Genomic DNA, 22583 nt, shown 5'->3' on the forward strand with positions numbered 1-22583 from the left:
ACACAATGGCCAACATTTTGTTGTTGTAATCTGTATTTTCTCTGTCACATGATTTGTTTTTGAAAATGGCAGGAAATCTAAAATGATGTTAAAACCTTTGAATTCACATGCCACTTTTGACACTTATGACAGTGTTATACACTTTTTCAGTCTTTAAACTCTTGGAAAATGGGGGATATTTTGAGATTGGTTTATTACACATTTGCAGCTATTGAGGCTTTAATGCCTCTGACAATATGTAACCAAAGTCACACGATATACGTGTACATCAATTCTTCCATGCACTGTCTACCTCAAGGGCATATTACTGACTATCGTTTTGTCACTATCTTTCTGATACAGGTAAAATATTTTGAAGATTGTCACACGGTATCATTGCAATATTTGTGTGACAATGTCATTGAATCATTTTATGTTATGAGCATGGGTAATGTTATCAATGGCTGTAATGGCTACTTAAATCGATCGATACTGAAAAATTAACGAACAGGAAATAGTGCATCCCAAGTTGCATGGAAACTGGTTCAGCTGTTTGGATAATTCTCATGTATTTCTAAATAGCAACCATCTTTTGGGTTTCCCAAGTGTTTGCATTTAATTCCACGACTGGAAATGCTACTCAGTTGCTTAGGGCATTTTAAAGATTGTTTTGACTGAAGAAGCCGTCGTGATAGCAGAAAGTGCATTTGTTGATAGTTCAGGGTATGCGCCTTGAAATTGAAAGACTTAAATTTTTGCCCAAACTTTCTGTATTGAAACTTTCAACCATTACTTTTCGATATCACACATAAAAATCAGGGATCAGCATGCAAAATTTGGTACGAGAGAGACAAACTTCCTAATATTTTCCAACACTTGAAATTTAAAATGGCTGTTTAACTCTATGGGTAAAAATATTAGATTTGATTTTCACAAAATAATCAATTGAAAACTTTAAGCTCATCGAGTATAAATCCAGGATCTTCAAAATGAGCCCTCACAAGTGGTAGACCAAAAAAGTATTGTTAAAGTTTGAGAGTCTGAATGTCTACATCTGCGGTGCATTCTACCTGTTAACTTTTGATTTTCCAGAATTTGTGTTCTGCCAGTAAAATATAGTTATTTGTTTTATTCTCAGTGTCATGTGAAAAATTGTCTGTTCAACTTGTCAACACAGCCAGTATATGTGTGATATGGCTTGACTAATATTATCCTATTGACGATGAGTTTTAGTCCAGACAAGCTAAAATTCATTTCAATAACATTACATACCAGCTGTTTTGAAAATTTGTTTGTACTTCTAAATAGCAACCAAAAATTTCCCTTAGTGCTCAATGAATCAAAAATCAAAAATGAAAAGAGTTTTATGTATATGAATTTAACATGTACAATTTAATGATCACTGATCATATACCTGTAGGTTTAATGGAATATTTTTCATATTAATTAACCAGTTGCAATAAATTTTCTGATTAATATGTGCTGCTGTCAACAGAGAAACACTTTTGTATGGCTTGGCGTGTCTGAGATAATCACTCATGGGTTTAAGATGGATGGATTCTATTAACGTTGATGATTACAAGTCACGGTTACACTGTGATTGGATCATGCATGCATGCATGTGAAAGGAAGAACTCCCAAGGATGAATGCAGGCGTCTGTATATATACGCATGCAAAATGGACGCTGCCGATCAAATTCCATACATGACGATTATTCCCACTCATATTGTAAAGTTGAATGGAAATTGCATATGGCAAGCAGTGTTGAATCATGAATCACCCACTGAAAATGTACAAATAATAGATAGAGGCAGTCGCTGTATCATTTGCAATGGATTGTGCCATTGCAGTGATACTGGTGTATTCATGTATTTTGCTGTTTGGTGCAAACGTATGAATAATAAAAGAGTTTGTAGTGAAATGGAAGATACATACATGTATACAGGGTACATATCTGTAATTTTAACAAGGCAGAGAGAGCTTGAAAGATAAAGCTTTCCTCCTCTGTATTCGAGTACTTTGCTGTTTGATGCAGATGTATGAATAAAAAAATATTTTGTAGTGAATGGAAATACATACATACATGTATATACGGGGTACATATCTGTAAATTTAACAAGGCAATGAGTATATATTTACCGAAATGGTAACATATATCTCCCAATGCTGAGTTCACATCCAAATTTGGCTCCTAATTAAGATGTGTATTTTACTGTTTTGATAGAGTGTCCTTTAGTATTTTTGTTGTTTTTTTCCACTTTTCGAGTTTTGGTGAAATATGTTGACCTAATGATTATACAGCAAATACAGAGAAAAGACGAACCGTTATGAAATACACTGGTATCTAGAGAAGGTGCTTTCCCCGTTTTGCTGAAGGCACAAGTGGGGGATCAGCCATGCATGCAAGCTCAGTTGTTTAAAAGAAATAAACAACACACATTAGAAAATTAAGATATCTAAATTGTAGATCTCTCAGAGATGGCACACATCACTTTGAAATCCTGAGAAACCACATTCCGCGGCTAATGGAAATCTCAGAGGATCTAATTGAATAATGACAGACACTGATCGGATCATTCTTGTGGTAATTGTGTGTTGTACTGTGGCTGGCTGCCTTAGTTTGGAATACCAAGCCAGTTAAAATAAATCAACTCTGCTATTGTTGGTGAAATTCTTGTTACGTTTCAAGTGATCCTGTGGGAGATGTACTACCCAATGATGATGTAGCTAAGACCAGCTGATTGTACCCTCAAAGCAAACTAGCTGCACAATTGACATCAAGGACAGCTCTGACTGTTCCGAAAGAAAGGCGTGAGTTTATTGGCTCTCGTGATATTAGCTCTCTTGGAATGTGAGAGGATCCAGTCATTTCCTGTTGATTCAATTTTCACCAATTTGCTTTCATTATGCCCCTGAAGCATTCACAATGCATTCTGGGATGATTGATCAACACATCTGCTATTCTATTATGCATATCTTGAAAATTCATTATGTAGACCAATTACAGCCTTTGTCTGTTCTCCTAGCCTACCATGGAAACCGCATATTCAGCATATTGATCCAAATTGTGATACAAATATAGAGAGAAATGCACAGATGGTGTTTTAATTATCATAATTTGAGATTTCAGCTGAAAAATGAGAAGGTCAAAACTCATGTATCTTTTTGCTCATCCAAATGAAATCAAGTAATTGTTTTCATGATGCTGGATTTTAGTCACTGATAATGTGATAATGTGATTATGTTAATTATTCTGTGTGACTCGAACTACGGAAACATCAGTGTCTGCGTGTATCATGCATGGAAAGAATCGCTGGCCGTCAATTCAAAATTTGTAGTTTTGTTTTGCAGAACTTGACAGCTGTATACAATCTATGTGGGCTTATATGCTCCGTTGAATTATTAACTAATGGAAACTTGTTTCCTTTTGAGAAGAATCCAATAAAATTGGCATTCAAATATTTGCATTGCTTTTAAATTGAAGGTCACCTGTCCATTCTTTTAACCCTTTGAGTGCCGAAGTCGATTTTTGTTGCATTTATACTAAACAACGCCAACAATTTCTTTCAGATCTAGTCAATATTTTTTTTCAGATTTACCGCCAAATTTTGGTCAAAAAGTGCAGCCCATAAAAATTAATGTTGATTCGGTCCAAAATCATGGAAAAAATTACAGAAAAATTCATAAAAATTGATAAAATGTTGACCTTATATTTTTTTGGGAAAAATTACAGTGTTCAAAGGGTTAAACATATCGTAATATTATTGTCTATCAATGAAACAAAGAATGATAATTATTCAGATGAACTTTGAAGCCATATACATAATGTTAATATATTTGGCCAGTGAAACTGTATTTATCTGGGCAGTGATAGCAGCTATCTATGACCCGTGTGATTCATGGCTGTTGAAATTGTTGTCATTTTTCTGCAGGTCCCAAGACACTCCGTCATAGACATCCAAGATGGCTGACAGAGACTCTTACTTGTACAAAGAAGACGACAAATGCTGCAGCATATCATGCCTCAAGTACACCTTATTTATTTTCAACTTTCTGCTCTGGGTGAGTAGTGAAACTTATAGATGAGTAAGATGTTTGTGACAACACCCAAATGTGTGTATGTTATTTATGTGTCTACAATGCTTGTTTGGCAGCTTTATTTGAGAAATGGATAGTGTTTGATTAAAATACATTTGTGATTATCATAAGTTTGTATTATCAATACACAATGTGATATATGCAAAAAGGAGGAACCATTGGAAACTCTGTTCAGAGACAATTCTTTTTCTGACTTCATCGAGAGTAACTTTAAACATTCCAAATTGATCTTCTGTGTAATTCAGTGTGATTCCATCATAGGAATATATCATATCCTTAGTCATGCCTTGCAATGGAGCTGTGTTCTAAATTTGTCCAGATGACCTATTTGCTCTGGAATCTGTTGATAGTGTAGATTTGCAAATGTTTGATGATTGTTCTGATTTTGTAAGCTGACCTGACTACACAACAATATAATATTGCAACAGCATTATTTCTTTGAAATTGTTTGAGATAAACTTTGTAAAATAATATTAGAGAAATTGAATTGTTTTTTTTGTGTGATTTATGTTTGGTTTGGCATAGAGCTTCCTCAGCCAAAATTCAAAATAGTGAAGGTAGTATGCGCCTCGAAAGTGAAGGACTTGAACTTTTGCTCAAACGTTCCTCAAGGAAACTTTCAACCATTCTCTTACCAAGCTAAAAACAAAAACCGGGGATTGCCGTGCAAAGATAAGGATTAGAGAAACAAATTACCAAAAATTTACCGATATTTGAAATTCAAAATGGCCGCATCCCTGCCTTACATTTAACTCTGTGGGGAAAGGTCAAATGCTTGATTTCCAAAAAACTAAGATGGTGATTATTAGTCCCCGCGGACGAAGTCCGGCGGGGACTTATAGATTGGGTCCCGTCTGTGCGTCCGTCCGTCCGTCCGTCCGTCCGTCCGTCATCAACAGTTTCTCAGACACTATTGAACCAATTTTGTTCAAACTTGGCACAAAGGCATAGCACTATGACCTACAGATGCACGTCGATTTATTTGTGATACGATCCAATATGGGCGCGAGGCGGCCATTTTGTTGCGATTTTTCATGTCTTTGGACCATAACTCAGACATCCTTGAGCAGATTCTGTTCAAACTTGGCACAAAGGCATAACACTATTGCTTTCATATCCTTGTCAAATTATTTTGCGATACGATCCAATATGGGCACGAGGCGGCCATTTTGTTGCGATTTTTCATGTCTTTGGACCATAATTCAGACATCCTTGAACAGATTCTTTTCAAACTTGGCACAAAGGCATAACACTATGGCCTACATATGCATGTTGAATTATATTGCGATACGATCCAATATGGGCGCGAGGCGGCCATTTTGTTTGCGATTTTTCGTGTCTTTGAACCATAACTCAAACATCCTTGAACCGATTCTGTTCAAACTTGGCACAAAGGCATAACACTATGGCCTACATATGCATATTGAATTATATTGTGATATGATCCAATATGGGCGTGAGGCGGCCATTTTGTTGCGATTTTTCATGTCTTTGAACCATAACTCAGACATCCTTGAACTGATTCTGTTCAAATTTGGCACAAAAGCAAAACATTATGCCCTTCATATGAACACCAATTTATTTCGTGATATGATCCAATATGGCCGACAGGTGGCCATTTTTTTGCAATTTTTTCATGTCTTTGAACCATAACTCAAACATCCTTGAACCGATTTTGTTCAAACTTGGCACAAAGGCAAAGCACTATGGCATACATATGCATGTATCAATTAACCTTGCGATAGGATCCAATATGGCTGCAGAACTGCCATTTTGTTGGAATTTTGCATGTCTTTGAAGCGTAATTCAAAGGTCATTACACCCATTTTGTCCAAACTTGGCACAAAGATCAAGCACTATGGCATACACATACATGCCAGTTTACTTTGTGACATGTTCCAATATGTCTGCCAGGTTGTCATTTTTTTCCAATATCGCTGCCAGATGGTCATTTTTGGATTTTTTCATGTCTTTGAGGTTTAATCATATGCAAATATTCCTTAACCAATGTTGTTGAGACTTGGTACAAAGATAAAGTACTATGGCATACATATGCATGTGTACTAATTTTGTGCTATGATCCATATGGTCAATAGACAGCCATTTGATTTCAATTTTGGTGTGATTTTTTTATGTCTTTGAAACATAAACATAGAGGTCACTGTCCCTAGATGGACTAGCTGATTTTGTTCAAACGTGATACGAAGATAAAACACTATGGCTGCATTCTTGTGCACATTAATTTGTTTCATTATACCGGTATGATCCGAAATGGCTGATTACAACAACATACCCGATCCCATACCATTTCGAAAATTCCACCAAACCATGTTTATAGTATGTGCCGTCATGACACTAGAGGCAGTGAGGGCATTGTTATGTGTGATGTAATCAAAAGTTCCTTCAGTGGTCATTACCGGCAGAGATGAGTCATTTATTGAACGTTCCTCAGATTACTTTATTATGCAAGTCACAGGCCTGATGCACCCGTTGCATCAATGTCATTCCACAGCTACCTAGACCACAGCTACCTAGACACCAAAGATTATAACAAAATGGACAAGCGGGGACTGTGTCATCAACGATGACTTGTTCTTCTTACTTCAAAAGCGTTAGCCACCACAAGTGGTAGATCAGAAAAGTATTGCAGAAATTTAAAGCCGCACTTTTCAATCCCAGGTTTTCGCATTAGTGGAGTTCTCCTCCCAGTCAAACACATGGCCAGTATGATGTTTGATTTCTATAACATTAATTACACAAACTGATTTCAATCTTTTGTCACCTTTTGCTAATCCTGCAAATAGAGCTTATATAACCGTTTGATTGACGGTCGGTTCAAATTGCCAACGGTCATTTATTCCCCAGCACCACACTCGAATTTCCTTAAAAAACGTCTTCCAGTCATGTTAGAATTTGAATATAACCACAGAGTTCGATCGGCAGCAGCTTTGTGCTGACCGCTTGGCAGTCTGTCAGCGTTTTTGCGGTCGGAAAAAACTAAAAATTGGCATTTTCTGGAGCGTGTGCCCTCATGTTGCCTGTTTGGTGTCCACTTACACAATGAACGCCGCCATAGGTTGGCGCCCTTTTAAAGGGAGGCTCCGCCTTTAAGAGTCTGAATATCTGTCCCTGAGGCGCATTCTACTTTAAACTTAATGTATTCAATACTTTTGCTGAGATAGAATACATGAATGTATGTATGTCATGGAAAATAGATAGGGTTGAACAAATCTCAAAACAAAGGCAAATGATGACTTCATTTTAAGAAAATGTTTGCTTTTCACTGTAGAATGGTAGTTTCAAGTCATGTCCCACAAACTTTGAATGTTCTTGTTATGTCCATGATATATATTCTTTCCGTCCTTGGCATGTCTTATGCATTTGACCCTTGACCTTTAAGGATACATAAACACCAGACTCATATAATATGATGCCTTCACTGATGTTTAACCCTGGATATACCATTCACTCCCCAAAAATAGATTGGCCCCCGTGACCTAGTTCATTCAAAAATATGCAGTTCAGAAAAGGTCATCAGGGCTCAGGCAGTGAAGAGAATAAACAAGTGATGAAAACAGCATGACCTGAATGTCTTAAGCCATAGACCTTTGAGAATAAGTTACTTATCAGAGTTATGAAGTCCTGTCATCAACATATGGCTGATGTAATGTGTGGAAGGTTGAACAGAGCCAGCAGTGTTGACGTCACATCCAATCAAATGGATTATTTGCTCATCTTAAGGTAGTGTGCGCCTCGAAAGTGATAGACTTGAACTTTTGCTCAAACTTTCCTCAAGGAATCTTTCAACCATTCCCTTTCAAAATCAATGATGAAAATCAGGTCACCGTTCAAATTTTAGTACTAGAGAAACAAATTATCCAAGATTTACAGATATTTGAATTCAAAATGGCTGCCATCCCTGTGTAAACTCTATGAAAAAAAAATAAAAAAAAAAAAAAAAAAAAAAAAAAAAAAATCGATTTTTATAAAAATAGGACAGTAAAAGTTTTTCTTACTTCAAGAGCTTTAAATGAGACCCCATAAGTAGTAGATCAGAAAAGAATTGTAAAAGTTTGAGAGTCTGAATATCTGTCGCTGAGGCGCATTCTACCTTAATCCACAGATTTCAATAATGTCAACAAGACTGTTGGCTGTTACTTATTTATGCCGTTCATACACAGGCCATTGAAACGTCTCTGAAACGGTTCTGGGCCAATACTGACACAGAAAGTTATGTGTGGACACTCCGAAATGGTTCTGAAGCGTTTCAGATTTGAGACGGTTTAGTCGGCCCGACCAGAGCCGTTGTAGGGATTAACTCTATCCGCAAATCGCTGTGTGGACAGACTGAGCCGCTTCAGAAGCGTTTCAAACGCCCTCACGCGACAGGTATTTGTAACATAAAACAACAACAACCAATATACAATATTGACTTTCGCCATGGCTGCCGAACACAGTACTACATCTCGCGGTATACTGGTCCGACGAAGAGATAAGCTTGATACCAAAACCCTATCAATTCGACCAGAAAAAATTCATTACGATTTGAAAAACGTTGAATTAATAGGAAATTAAAACTGCCGAAATAATTTAGTGGTCGAATTTAATTGGAACGACGAGGATGAAATTTAAGCGAGACATTTTTGCCATGTTGAGACTGCTTCAAAGCATGGACTGTGAAATTTTGTGAGGTCGACAAATTTCGTAACAAAAAAACCTCAAACGCACGTTGGTGTCTCATCAAAATCAAAGTGGCCGCGATTACAAACGGAACAATCTGTGAGACTGCCACCGGCCGCTCGACGGACGACACGTAAGTTGACATCGTGTGCCAGCCCTTGGAAATATATTGTAACTCCTTGACAGGCAGATGAGATAGTCTTATAGCGTTTGATGCATTGAAAGTTTGTAAAAATAATAAAAAATGACATCACCGATCATAAGAAACGTGGTGTTGAAGATAATAGTTTTTAAAAGAAGACTATGACGACCATATTTCTGTAAGTAGTATCTAACTTTAGAAAACCAACATCTGAAGATTTACTTCCACCAACACTTTTGGATTTGTTCCACTCTTTATTATAAGATTAGTCGAATTTCTGGAAAGTAGGTGTACATTTTCGATGTCTGTGTATCGTCTACACCGAAGTCATATCCGAAAGAGTATAATCAGTCGCGACCGCGTAAACCTCTCTCTCCCTCTCTCTCTCCGGCATTTCAATGTTTTATATTGTCGACATTTATATATCAGTCTGAAGTTTCAGGTCACTGCTCATTGCAAGTAGTTGATGTCAATTTTTCCGTATCGGGCATGGTCTCTATCGTCACTCTAATTGTTAGTGTTTTCCTGTTATATTCCATATCAAACTCAAAACACAACGTGAACAACGCTGATAATATATTGCATATTTCGTATCGAAAACCGGTAAAGTTCGTAACTGGTGACATGTCACGCCCTGGAGAAAGTTCATCACCATCGATCGAATGTCCGTGGCGCTTTTGCTTCCAAATAGACATATTGAAATGCACAGGGAACTTCGCGGTATGGCAATTATATGAACTTTACCTTGAAGAAAGTCTGTGACTTTAAACTGGCCGTACAACCAACAATAAACATGGCGGAGCAATGATACCGATTTCAGAGACTTCGATTTTTTTTTCATTGCGACCTCGACCGCTGGTGAGAGCGAGTCGTCTATTTTTTCCCACTGGCTATTTGGCTTTGAATTTTCAATTGCCATCTTGCGCTAAGTTAAAGCTAAAAACAAGACGGGCGTTCTCTGTAAATCAATAAGCCTTTTGAATATGAAAAAATCGGACATCTGAACCTCAACACGCAGCTTGAAAGTTGTTCTCCGAATCAGGACAGGGACATCGGCCCGGGACATCGGTGAGGCCGGATTTCACGTAGTAGCTATGGAAACCGACGGCTCTGTCTATGGTTCGTTGTAAGAAACCATGCGATGTACGCTCCCTTGGGCCGTGGAATTTCGCCGTATCGCCTCTACAGACTACACCGTCTATTACCTAACCATGCTATTAAACAATCACACGATAGTTCAGTAACATATATCTTCATTAATCTACCGATCATCCACCGTCGAACACTTCAAAAACAATGGTCGCGGTCACGGATTCAAGGACGTTCACAAGAAGAAATTATCATAAGTGGCGCGCAGAATTATTTTTACTGGTTTTGAGAACTTCTAAAATAACTTGTAATCTGTATATCTTCACACATCGAACCGATATTGTATACCTATCACCGTCGAGAACCGATATTGTATACCTATCACCGTCGAAGTTTATGTCTTTCACTGTAGAGTTCTTTTTATCCAAAACACATATTCAGAAGAGTCCCACAGAGCAGTCAAATGAAAGGATAATTGCTTCAAGCGAATGAAATTGCACGAAAGAATGAAAATCAACAGCACACCATGGACGTGATTTAAAACATAGAGCTTGTGAATAGGACTATTTGAGTAAAAAGTGCCGTTTTTCTCGCAATTTTAGCAACTGTAAGACCCTTTATTCTTTAATACCTTTCCATAATTGAATTAAACTAGGTTTAGGGCTTATACACACAGTGTACACTGATGTACAGAACTTTAAAAAGTATTCTGCTGGTAACGAACAGGGGTTTACACTCTAATGGGCGCAGTAAAACAATGGTCACGTCCATAGATTCAAGGACGTTCACGGGGAGACACGATGGCAAATAGTGCAGTGTCGTAAAATTGCTTAGACTAGTTTTAAGAACAGTACAATATCTGGTCATCGGTTGTACCGCTACCTGTGAATCGAAACGACAAGTGTAGACCTATAGCTTCGAAATTTTATGGGAGAGACACCACGACTGAGACCGACAGTAGCAAACAAACTATTCCCAATTGTTCGTCGTGTTTAATACAGACATCTCTGTAGGTGATTCTGGTTTCTCTTGAATCAAAAGTCCGACATTGACAAAATTGACATAAAATAAGTCCGAAAAGTTATGTTTTATTCAACTAACTGATTCATCTCCTTTGATATCCCCTATTAGCTACATGTAAACAGTCCGGAAAGACTGACATCGATGTCTCCCGGGCCCCCATTTCTTCACCGTTTTGCAAAACATCTCATCAGCCGGACGCATGGGCAATATCTTTGTACGTTGGTCAAAACTAATGACAGTATAGGTCAGGATGTAACATCGGTCAAAGTAATATTGAATATGGAAGACGAAAATGCTTTCATTGATTGACAAAAATGAGAGGGAACGAGTCAGTAAATATCGAACCATAAAGGGGAGATCGAGACTGCCATCCCCCATGATTAATCAACTGGGAACAAATATATATTTCGATCAACAGACTTACACAACCAGAGACAGCATTTTATTCAGCTGTAAAATAAGTCACCGCCTTTCCTATAATAACACCCCGTTTGCGTTTCGATCTACTCTGCTCTGTCTCCAATCGGTATGGCCGTCCGGGTTTCGCCTGCCGTACTGACTGATACATGGTTATTTCTTCACATATTTTTTCATCGTTTGGCATAAAATACAGCATCTCTTTGGTGCACAAGGCAAATCAACGTTTAGAAGGAAAGTCACAGGAGGTTAGGATATTATATACCGTAGGTGAAATTAGAATGGAATGTTGAAGATGAAAAGACTTTTATCAGTCGACAAAATTGCCATAAACCGAGAATTGAGATTGTCTATATGATTTATTAATTGGGAACAAAAATATTCGATTGAGTCATTAAGTTTGTGTTTGATTCGTTTTAAAATGTGTTCCTACATTCTTATCCGATTGTTTGTGTTAATAAAAATGTTTGTTTCGCCTCGGATATTTGTAGGGAAGTTTGGATTAGTGTGGACGGTAATGTTTTGTTTGTGTGAGGAAAGCTTATGGCGAGGCGAAACAAACATTTTTATTAACACAAACAATCGGATAAGAATGTAGGAACACAATTTAGAAACGAATAAAACACAAACTCGACACAAAAACATTTTGGATAGTTTGGTGGGGAGCCTCTTCACATTCTTTACAGCCAGTACGACGTCGTTCGTTTCAGCCATCTTGTTATGCAGTATGCTTGGCCATACACACCTTTTGAACTCGAGAGGGCGCATTAAGACGTCTTAAATATCAAACAATGGCTTAATTTTGTGAGTATGGACACGAGCGGACCCAAACTATTAATCCCCTGTGTTTACAAATCACAAATAAAGTCGCTGAAACGTTCAATTTTGCCTGTATGAACGAAGTAATTTATAAATCATGACTTCAGTTTTCATGATGAGGTTGTGCCCTTTCATCAATTTCTGTAAGTTACAGAAGTTCTTTGTAATGGGCGACTCTTGTAAATTTAGCCAGTGAAATATCATCATATTCGAATAACATTAAATTTGTTCATAGGATCAAAACATTCTAATTTAGGTTAATTGTCCTGCCAAACAGAAGATGTGTTTAGATTATCGCATGTTATTTTCACAACTTGTGTGGACAAAGTTGGTTTGTATCAGTCATTCACTTATTCTGCCGTTAAGTGTGAAAATTCTTGCTAAACATTTTGTACATTAATAGCTTGCAGGGGCTGGAATGTTAGCCATTGGTATCTGGACCCTTGTTGACAAGAGCCATTACGTTGCCGTCTTGAGCTCCAGCACATACGAAGCCACGACGTATCTCTTGTTGGTCACCGGTATCTGCGTCATGATCGTTGGAACTCTGGGATGCTGCGGAGCTGTTCAAGAGCAGAAGCTTTGTCTCGTACTGGTAGGCAGCAGTTTGTGTTTCAGCGAAATTTTATCCTGTGTGGAAAAAGTAGTCGAAATTAAACTGTGGTTTCCAAGGAATTCAGTTTCAACCACTTATGACATTCATACTGTCAGCATGCACGCGTTAAAGTATTGTTTAAATAAGTATTGCCGGGAGGGGAATGTGTAAATTTGGACACCACCGGATGTAAAAGCACTTGAATGTAATCCACAACACAGTGCAAATAGTTGTTGTTGGTGTGTTGTATAAGTACGGTGATAGAATGCCCATTGAAGGTATGGGCAGAGTGACAGTTTGTCTTTTTGAACTACTGAGGGCGCTGTTTTGTTCAGAAATAGACTTTCCTCCAATTATGTACCACTACACTTAATGTGCCTTTAAAGAGATTCTGATTCAATTGCCATCCTTAAATTTTCCTCAAATGCACTGTATCATTGTCACACTTGGAAATCAACTAATTTCTTGTTTCTTCACAGTACACCAGTTTGTTGCTGATCATTCTTGTGATGGAGCTCGTAGTTGGAATCCTGGCATACGTCTATCGCAATGAGGTAAGCCACTGCTGTCTCCACTAAAACAGCCAGTTTTGGACAGCCTTAAGGTAGTATGCACCTCGAAAGTGAAAGACTTAAACTTTTGCTTTAACTTTCCTCAAGGAATCTTTTAATCATTCTCTTTCAAAATCAAGAAAAAAATAGGGGGTCACTGTGCAAATTTTGGTTCCAGAGAAACAAATTACCCAAGATTTACCGATATTAGAAATTCAAAATGGCTGCCATCCCCGTGTTTACTCTATGGAGAAAAATAAAAATTTTCGAATTTCGAAAAAGTAAGCCGGTGATAAGTTTTCTTTCACGAAGAGCTTTAAAATGAACCCCCACATGTGGTATATCAGAATAGAATTGTAAAAGTTTGAGAGTCCGAACGTCTGTCCCCAAGGTGTGTTCTACCTTAACTTTGGTATAGCCCTATGGTTGACAGCGACACTGTGAAGCCGATATGCAAGAACCAGGGTTTCCTGGAAGAACAAAGAAGTGTTATTCAGTTCCAATGTAGAGTAGAACCTACAGGCCTCAAAATTGAAAGCCTCAAATTTTTGCAGAAACTTTCCGTAATAGACTTCAAACAATTCCCTTTTGTAATGAAGAACAAAAATCAGTGGTCAGTGTACAAGATTTGAGAGAAAAGGTACCCAATATTTCCTGACATCCAAAATACAAAATGATTTTCACAAAAATAAGCCAGTGAAAACATTTACTCCGTAAGTTTCAAAATAAGCCTCAACAAGTGTTAGACCAAATAGTAAAAAATTGTATGTGTATTGTTACCTTGCAGCTGGAAAGTGAACTTGAGAACAATCTGAACAGTACATTGTCGCAGTATTATGGGATAGATGGCCATGAAAAGCTCACCAATGCAGTGGATGAGATGCACAGAAATGTAAGTCAAGGAAACAGCCATGCACTGTGTCAAGATTTGTTTCCAAAAGAAGTATGACAATCTTAAGAAAAATGACTTAATATTTTCATTTTAGAAGTACATTACAGTGACAAAATTTGTAAGGTTTGCTGATGTGTAGAAGTCACTCTGTGTTTGATGGTCTTTTTGGTCAGTATCAATATCAGGAAAATGGTACAGAGTATGGTTTGTAAGTCATGAATACATTCGTTGTTATACAAGTACATCAGTATTCACTAGTGTGTTGCACCTATAGGATGGCGAAATTATGTCTCAATGTGAATTACCACGTTTCATTTGTACGTGCATCACAACGGTATTATTGACATTACACTGGGAAGGGGAAATAGGGAGTTCACCCATATATGGATAAGCCCTACTTGTATCTTCTATGTGTCTTCTAAGCCCCCTTCCACAACAGTAATACTGTTTTGTCATCATAACACTGCTCATTTCAACCACACAGTTCAATTGTTGTGGAGCTCACTTGTACCATGACTGGGGATGGAGCAATTGGCAGCTGCAGGGACTGTCCTACAACAGAAGTACTCCTGATAGTTGCTGTAAGACAGAGAGCAATTTCTGTGCTGTCCGAGACCACCCTTCAAACATCTATCGCATTGTAAGTAAAATTGCCTACTTTGGGCATTCCTTAAGGTAGTATGCACCTTGAAAGTGAAAAACTTAAACTTTTGCTCAAACTTTCCTTAAGAAGTCTTTCAACCATTCTCTTTCAAAATGAAGAATAAAAATCAGGGGTCACTGTGCAAATTTTAGTACTAGAGAAATAAATTACCCGAGATTTACCGATATTTGAAATTCAAAATGGCCGCCATCCCTGTGTTAACTCTATGGAGAAAAATAAAATTTTTGATTTTTGAAAGACTAAGCTGGTAAAAGGTTTTCTTCTTCCAAGAGTTTCAAAATGAACCCCCACAAGTGGTAGATCAGAAAAGAATTGTAAAAGTTTGAGAGTCTGAATATCTGTCCCCGAGGCACGTTCTACCTTAATATTTCAATGCCAACTTGCGACCTACTTATGGTAACTTTTATTGGAACACTTGTAGTGGCTATGTGGCTTGTCAACACAGCATCTTTATATTTTAAAATACTGTTATTGTTGACACTTGAATTCTAGAACCAAACAAAATTTACTTGTAAACAATATGAATACAGTCTACATGAGTACACTCAGAGTGACAGTTTTCGGACGACCTCAGTTTTCGGACATTTAATGACATGCTGTTCATTGTACTCACTTCGCTCCGTATTGATAGCGTTTTACAAGTCATGCTACCGCATATTAAGTCAGGTGACGCTGCTGTCCCGTTTTGGATAGGTTTTTTTCGGTAGAAGCTATTTCGGGCTACAAACTTGGCGAAGTTAGCCACACCGTACGATACAAGGTGTCGAACGCAACACACAGAGACAGCCCGTGTCCGATATCTAAGCGCTATACACATCGAAATATAGTTGCGTCGTCCATGGATTAAACGTAACTAATTATCACGAAATATTTCCATATAGTTTTCTAAACACATCGAAATTGAAAATCGGGGTTCGAAGTTTCAAAATATCAGTATTTAGCCCCTATAATCATATTCCAAATACGACGTCCGATTACTGCGATAGCAGTCCGATTACTACGCACTCAACATGGGTAAAAAATTTGGCAACTTTGACCCCCTAAATGCCACTTCTGTCGGTGTTAACAGTTTGAGGATAAACACAATAAAGTTTCGAAAGGTATGATAATAAGATTTCGTAGTGCTCGTCATTTATGAAACGGCTTTGGCCGAAATTCACTACCCTGTCCAAAAACTATCACACTGAGTGTACAGGCTTAGCTGATAAGCTGAACACTGTGTACGGTATCTCAAATACTTTGAAAGTAGAACAAGAAATTATATATGACATTCAAAACAAAAATAGTGGAAAAAAACAGCAAACATGTAAAGCTCCCCGCCATTTTAAAAACTTGAACACTTAGGGTTAGTCAGGTTTCGACAGAGTATTTATATTTCATAATTTGTATCACTGTGTTTTGCCACCAGGGATGCATCAAGAGTCTACAGGATTTCTTACAACGGCATCTCATTATCCTTGGAGGTGTGGGTATCGGAATCGCTTGTATCCAGGTAAGATTGGTAAAATTTACACATTCTGTCATAACAAGTGCACCACTGAAGGCTCACTTAGTGTTTCAGCAAAGTTCGATCTTTCAGTAAGGCAGTTTTCTGATTATAGAAAATTTCCCATTTTAAAAATTGTTTTTGTGTTTCTTCATGCAAGCTATTTTGCCTTCAAGTCAAAACCATGCTGCTTTATACTCTTTCTAGATCAGGTCTATGAACATCAGCGTTAAATTAGTATGTGGTTCAAGATTGAAAGATTAAACTTTTGCTCAAACCTTACTCAAGGAAACTTTCAACCATTATCTTTCTTAATCGAGAACAAAACTTGGGAGACACTGTGCAAATTGTGTTCTATTGAAACAAATTACCCCAAATTTACTGATGTGTGAAATTCAAAATGGCCGCTATCCCTGTCATAACTCCATGTAAAAAATTATATTTGTGATTTTCACAAAAGTAAAACTTTATTTACTCCAAGAGCTTCAAAGTGAGCCCACACAAGTTGTAGATGAGAAAGGAATTGTAAAAATTTGAGAGTCCAAATGTCTGTTCCCAAAACATGTTCTACTTTAATTCAGGCTACTCAAATGATCAAGGCCTTTGGTGATGTTTTTTGTGATCATTACCATGCCAGAAAATATATTAAAAAATTGATTTCTACAACAAATCTCTATTTTTTTCAATCCTGTAGGTTTTTGGTGTCATCTTTGCCCTCTGTCTCTACTCACAGCTAAAGGCAGAAGAAAAATACGTATAGAATGATGTTTTGTATGCAAGAATTCTGTTATAAAAACTTGGGAATGAACAGAAAGTTCTTCTTTCTGTTGCAAAAGTATTAACATAAAATGTATCAGTTTTTGTTGGGCTGTGTAAGATTTTGTCCCCACACTTCTTGCCCTGAATGAATTTACCTCAAAACCAGAAAATTTTTGTATTACCCATCTAACCATAGAGAGTCATAATATCATATTGTGTGGAGTGGACATAGAGGGCAGTGTATCATTTTTGCCAGTTTCGGGAATGCAGAAGAGGGTAATATAACATGTCTATATTGCCTCAGTAGACTGATGGCCAATTTATAGCAGAGCTGACCTAGAGGGCAGTATAGAGCAAATGTACAAATGCAGGCCCTTCCTTGGGGGATCAGGAGCAAGTGTATAGACAGTGTAGTGCTATTGGATAGTCTTGTGTATGTACTTTGCATAATTGCACAATCTTTCCACATAGTGTGCATATAATATTTGTGGAGCAGATGTATATGTATATAGAATGTAAATTATTAACCAATTCAAATTAATGGTGCAGATTTCACTGTCACTGGCAGAGAGTTTTTACTTCGTAGTTCTTTTGCATATGCATAATAGATAGTTTACAGTCGATGATAGTTTCATAAAGGCACCCATGGTGTACATGTTCAATAAGCTAGGGGGACAATAACTTTGGTCTTTGTGAGAGGCAAGGGAAGTCCCAAACCCTGACTACAATTTCATTTTGTGGTTCTTGAATGAATCATTTGAGAATATAATTGGAGACAGGTATGGCGTCTACGTCAATATTTTATATTCATTAATTAGAGCATACTTTAGTGTCTTCCAGAATTTCAATTTCTGGCAAAGATACATATCAATAACAAATTTATCCGAACATAATCAGTCACATCTACTTGATATGAAAAGCAAGTGCACTGTTAGCAATTGTATAAATTTTTTTTGAAGTTTACAAAAAATATAGTTTTTGAGTGAGAATGCATTGGCAATATTCACCGATGTATTTGACAATCATAAAGCATAGTGAATTGCATAAAAAAAATTCAAATTTGCATATCATTGTTACCACCAAATCAAAAATGCTCCGATTGGTCGTTTGCCATGTCACAAGGCTTTGTTGACCAATTAGAACATTTGCCAGTGCTGACTGCTGAAGTAACTTTTTCCAATGCCCATGTACATTAAACTTTGCCAAATTTGCATGAGTCAGTAAAAAATGTACCAGTAATGACCAGACGGTAAAAATATTTCATCGATCTGTGAATTGCTTAAGTTTCTATCCTCTGAAAGTATTGCGGTTGTTACAGCACAGCGCCAGGTCGCAGGGAGAGTTTGAAGTCTTCAGTAATCAGTTGACAGATATAGTTGATCGACAAAAAGGCCTGAACTTTAAAAGTCTGTGACACTTCCCCTCACAGCCACAGCATTCAGTAAAGTCACAATTCATTGGTGCTAAAGTTTTCTAAGAGGCTACGTCTCACTGTTCCACCCCTCATATCAAATGGAGTAATCCATCTCTGTCACTTTTTAGAATATTTGAATAATTGCGTATGACACTTTAAGATGGCCAATAATGTCCCATAATTGAAACAAAGTAGCTTTTGTAGACATTAGAAATTTGGTAATAACAGGTCCCAAATAAAAATTCAAATAGGGATATTTTCCAATTATAATCTACCAGCCAAAGCTTCACACTGTTCTGTACTCACACGTTTTTTTAGTCATTAATTTTTACTAATGTTCAAGTTATTTTATACACAGAATTGTTCAAAAATCATTCTTATGACTCCTATCATTCTTTCAATTTTTTCCTTGTATACTATCAGTGTACTACCATTTATCGTAGAGTTCAAGGGTAAACTTTTCATCCCATTGACTGTGCCTCCCAGTGTGTACATCTAGTCAAAGCAGTGTGCTTCAGTCTTTGTTTTTACACTTGAAGTACAAATGTCAAAATTTGCTTTCTTGTAAATATGAAAACAGTGTTGCCCCTATAAAATATTTCTCACAACAACTGTGTGTGCTGTTGATGTGTGGAATTAGATCCAATATTTACATAAGATAGGCCTGTTTCATTTGTGGCTGGAGTGTGAAGTTCAAAAAATGTCTTTGTAATAGTTTTTGTCTTTCGGTATATTGTTCTCTCGGTAGTCAAGAAAATACTGGTAACTTCTTCATACATTGCAGTGCCATTCAGTGTTATATTTTAACTCTTTTTATGCGTTTACTCAGAGTACCGCAGGTATACTTGTATTTTGTAATGCCATTTCTTGTATGCCAGATAATGTAAAGAGGCTAACATCACGTTTATATTTATTTCCTTCATTATCTTGACAAAAATTAAAAGTAATGCCACTGTGTAGTGTTGTGTTTTCATTTCATGGGGTCAAACAAGCAATTGCTTTCCAAGTACCAGATAGTCAGGGTAGTGAGTTCAGTCAGGTCGTATGCTCTATTGTTTTCACTGCATTGGAATGCCTTAATACTTTTGTATTGAGTCAAAAACTTTTGTAAGTTTTTGATACTTTTGATAAATGTGTGTCTAAATTTCTGTGATAGCAAAGTGTTGCATGCTCAAAGGTATATGTCCTTGAAGACACAAAACATACCTTTTGTACCTAAATTTAGGGGTCTCTTCTGTAAAATTCAGCCATGTGCTGGTGCTCTGTGAACTCTGACCCTTGTTCAGGGTCGAAGGTCACCAGAGCACCCACATATGGCAGAATCTTTTAGTTTAAAGACTGATTTACGTTACATGGGGCAAAGATCGTACAAAGTGAGACAACTGAACATGTTGATATGCAAATGATTATGATACTCAGTGCAGGATGGTAGTTGCATTATGCTAATGATGGTGGAAATTGCAAAAAATGGCAAATGAAAATTTAAGTAAAGCTTTGAATTTTTGCATAACGTTATGCACATTAACTTGCCCCATAAAGACAGGAAATCAGTGAAGATTTTTTTTTTCATCAACTCAAACACATCCTTGCAGTTGTAAAGTTGTGGAATTTTTAAAAAGTAACAGTGTTTTGCTACATATTTTAAGAGGTATTTTATATTTTGTATAGCAAGTACAAAATTATGATAATTTTCTTATATAAAGTTTTTGTTTTACCCATAAATTAGTTTGTAATGGAGACTTTCATGTTTATAAGTTCGACACTAGTTTTACCTCTGTGAACAACAACCAAACAATGATATTATAGTGTTTAGAAATGTATATCATAGCTGTCTAGAAGCAACACTTAGTTTGTTGCATATTTCATTGTATTTTTTCACTTCAAAACTGACCCAAAGCCATAACACCCCTGTTTCATATGCTTTAATCCATTTTTCATCAGTAGAAAAAACATAAAAAAGGAAGAAAGATTGTACATTGTTTTTATGGCAAGATTAGATTACTAAATGCAAGATGTGTCTTTTTCGGTAGTACGAGTATTATGAGTAATAACTCACATAGCACTGGATGTAAAACCATTGATATTGCAAGATTTATGTGGAAAGTAATGATACCAAAGGAATAAATCTGTTAAATATCTATACATCAAAGAGATCTACAGACTGTTTCACTGTCACTATTTGGTAAACAAATAATCGAGCTGTACCAAAAGCACTTTCACACCAAAAGTTTTTAAAATGCAGTGCTGTGAACAGTTATGATAAAGATCACTTAGGTTGGTAGCATCATTTTAATACAATACGATACTGATGTTTTTACTGCAGTTGCCGTGATTTTCAAAACTATGGTCTACAGATCAGAATGTGTAGTGGTACCTTATGCAGTTTTTTGGCAAAGAAATTTTCAATGTATGATTACAATCAAAACTATGTTAGAGTGGGTTTTTTATTGAAGTGTGTAAAACAGGAAAATGTCTGATGTCACAGAAAAATCTGTTGTTGCATTTGTAATTTCAACATCTTGACATTTATCATTCCAAAGACAACGAGGTTACAATTTGCCCTGAGGTAGATTTCTCTTTAGAAGATCTGAAAGATTATCCTTTCATAGACTACCAGTACCTATCAAATGTTTTGTATAAAAGGGATACTGGACTAGAATTCAACTGCAAACTATAACACTGCATTTTACATGTATACATGTTGTATGTCGTTTCTTGATTTTGTTGATTTTGTTTTCACCCTTTTTGGTTTTATGTCAACTACAGTTTCTTGTTCTATCTCCCCAAAGCATGTTGAGATAGACAGTTTTCAGCTTGTCAACTCAGCATTGTGCATATGTAAACTGCCTTGTTATTGTTGACAAGGAAATTCTGGTCCAGACTGGAATTTTCATATGTTATAAATATTACTGCGTTTTACTCCTGTAGATGCTCCATTTACCAGCCACTATAAAAGTGGATGTTTCAGCATGCTTTGCAGAGTAGAACAAGACTTTCCAATCGACACACAAAATAAAAGTTATGAAAACATCATCAAAAAGTAACAACTACAGTCCTTTTTGAGTAAAAGGAGGTTTTCAATATTGGTTCAGAATTTTCACATGTATTTTCAAAGGAAAAGAAACCTCATGATACTGTGCTGCCAATGTTAACCAGTCTTTTTTTGGGGGGTGAACTGTAGAGGTTGAAATTTGTCTACCCAACTATTCTTGTTTTTTTACACATATTTAGAACTGTTATTTATGAACGAGAAGACAAATTTGTCTTTCTTTTCACACTAGGAGAATTAACCCTTTGAGCGCCAAAGTCAATTTTTGTCGCCCTTATAAAATATACCTCAGTCAATTTTTGTCAGATTTTTGCCAAAATTTTGATAAAAACTGTGGCTGATGAAATATTGTGTTCATTTTGTCCAAAATTATCAGAAAAATTACAGAAAAGTTCATAAAAATTGGTAAAATGTTGCACTAAAATTTTGTTGGGAAAAACAGCACTCAAAGGGTTAAAATAAATTTTCATGTCCATTAGAGGCCAAAATAATATGAAGAACTCAAATAAATATGCAAACATGCAAATTTGTTGCAATTGTATTAGCAATAATAATCTAATTTGCCTGTTTTGCAAAATACTCTCATTTTCTCTTTATTAGAATCATGGCTAACAAATTGTATTTGCTCTTTCATATTTTCCCTTGCTCTACTGTTTCTCTGTCATCTATTTGTGCAGTTTTCTCATATTGTCATACACTTAAAATTATGAATTGAACTTTAATAAAGTTTGTACAATGTACTCAAGTAATTTTGTATTTTTTTTCAAAATCATGAAAGCGAAATTAGTGCTTTGTTTAAAGGGAGGGGGTAGTTCCGTCTATGGCTGTGTGTATGGGATATGTAACAACAGGTCTGTTGCTATGCACAATATATCCCTTGTGCATAATCCAAACTTTTTGAATGACAACTGTACTGAAACTTGTA

The 22583-nt window shown here is 36.6% G+C and overlaps 1 protein-coding gene across 1 annotated transcript in view; it reads left to right on the plus strand.

The window, feature by feature from the left end:
• The window catches only part of LOC139134793 (CD151 antigen-like), a 43260-nt gene extending 20862 nt beyond the window's left edge, over positions 1–22398 (plus strand). Inside the window, exons 2-8 of the mRNA XM_070701855.1 lie at positions 3913–4042; positions 12652–12843; positions 13323–13397; positions 14182–14286; positions 14771–14926; positions 16359–16442; positions 17131–22398. Coding sequence (XP_070557956.1) covers positions 3944–4042; positions 12652–12843; positions 13323–13397; positions 14182–14286; positions 14771–14926; positions 16359–16442; positions 17131–17196 — 777 coding nt within the window. The 5' untranslated portion in view covers positions 3913–3943 and the 3' untranslated portion in view covers positions 17197–22398. The remainder of the gene's footprint in view (positions 1–3912; positions 4043–12651; positions 12844–13322; positions 13398–14181; positions 14287–14770; positions 14927–16358; positions 16443–17130) is intronic.
• The last annotated feature ends 185 nt before the right edge of the window (positions 22399–22583 follow it).

This window comes from Ptychodera flava, chromosome 1 (assembly GCF_041260155.1).
Source record: "Ptychodera flava strain L36383 chromosome 1, AS_Pfla_20210202, whole genome shotgun sequence".
In the NCBI taxonomy this organism is placed as follows: domain Eukaryota; kingdom Metazoa; phylum Hemichordata; class Enteropneusta; family Ptychoderidae; genus Ptychodera; species Ptychodera flava.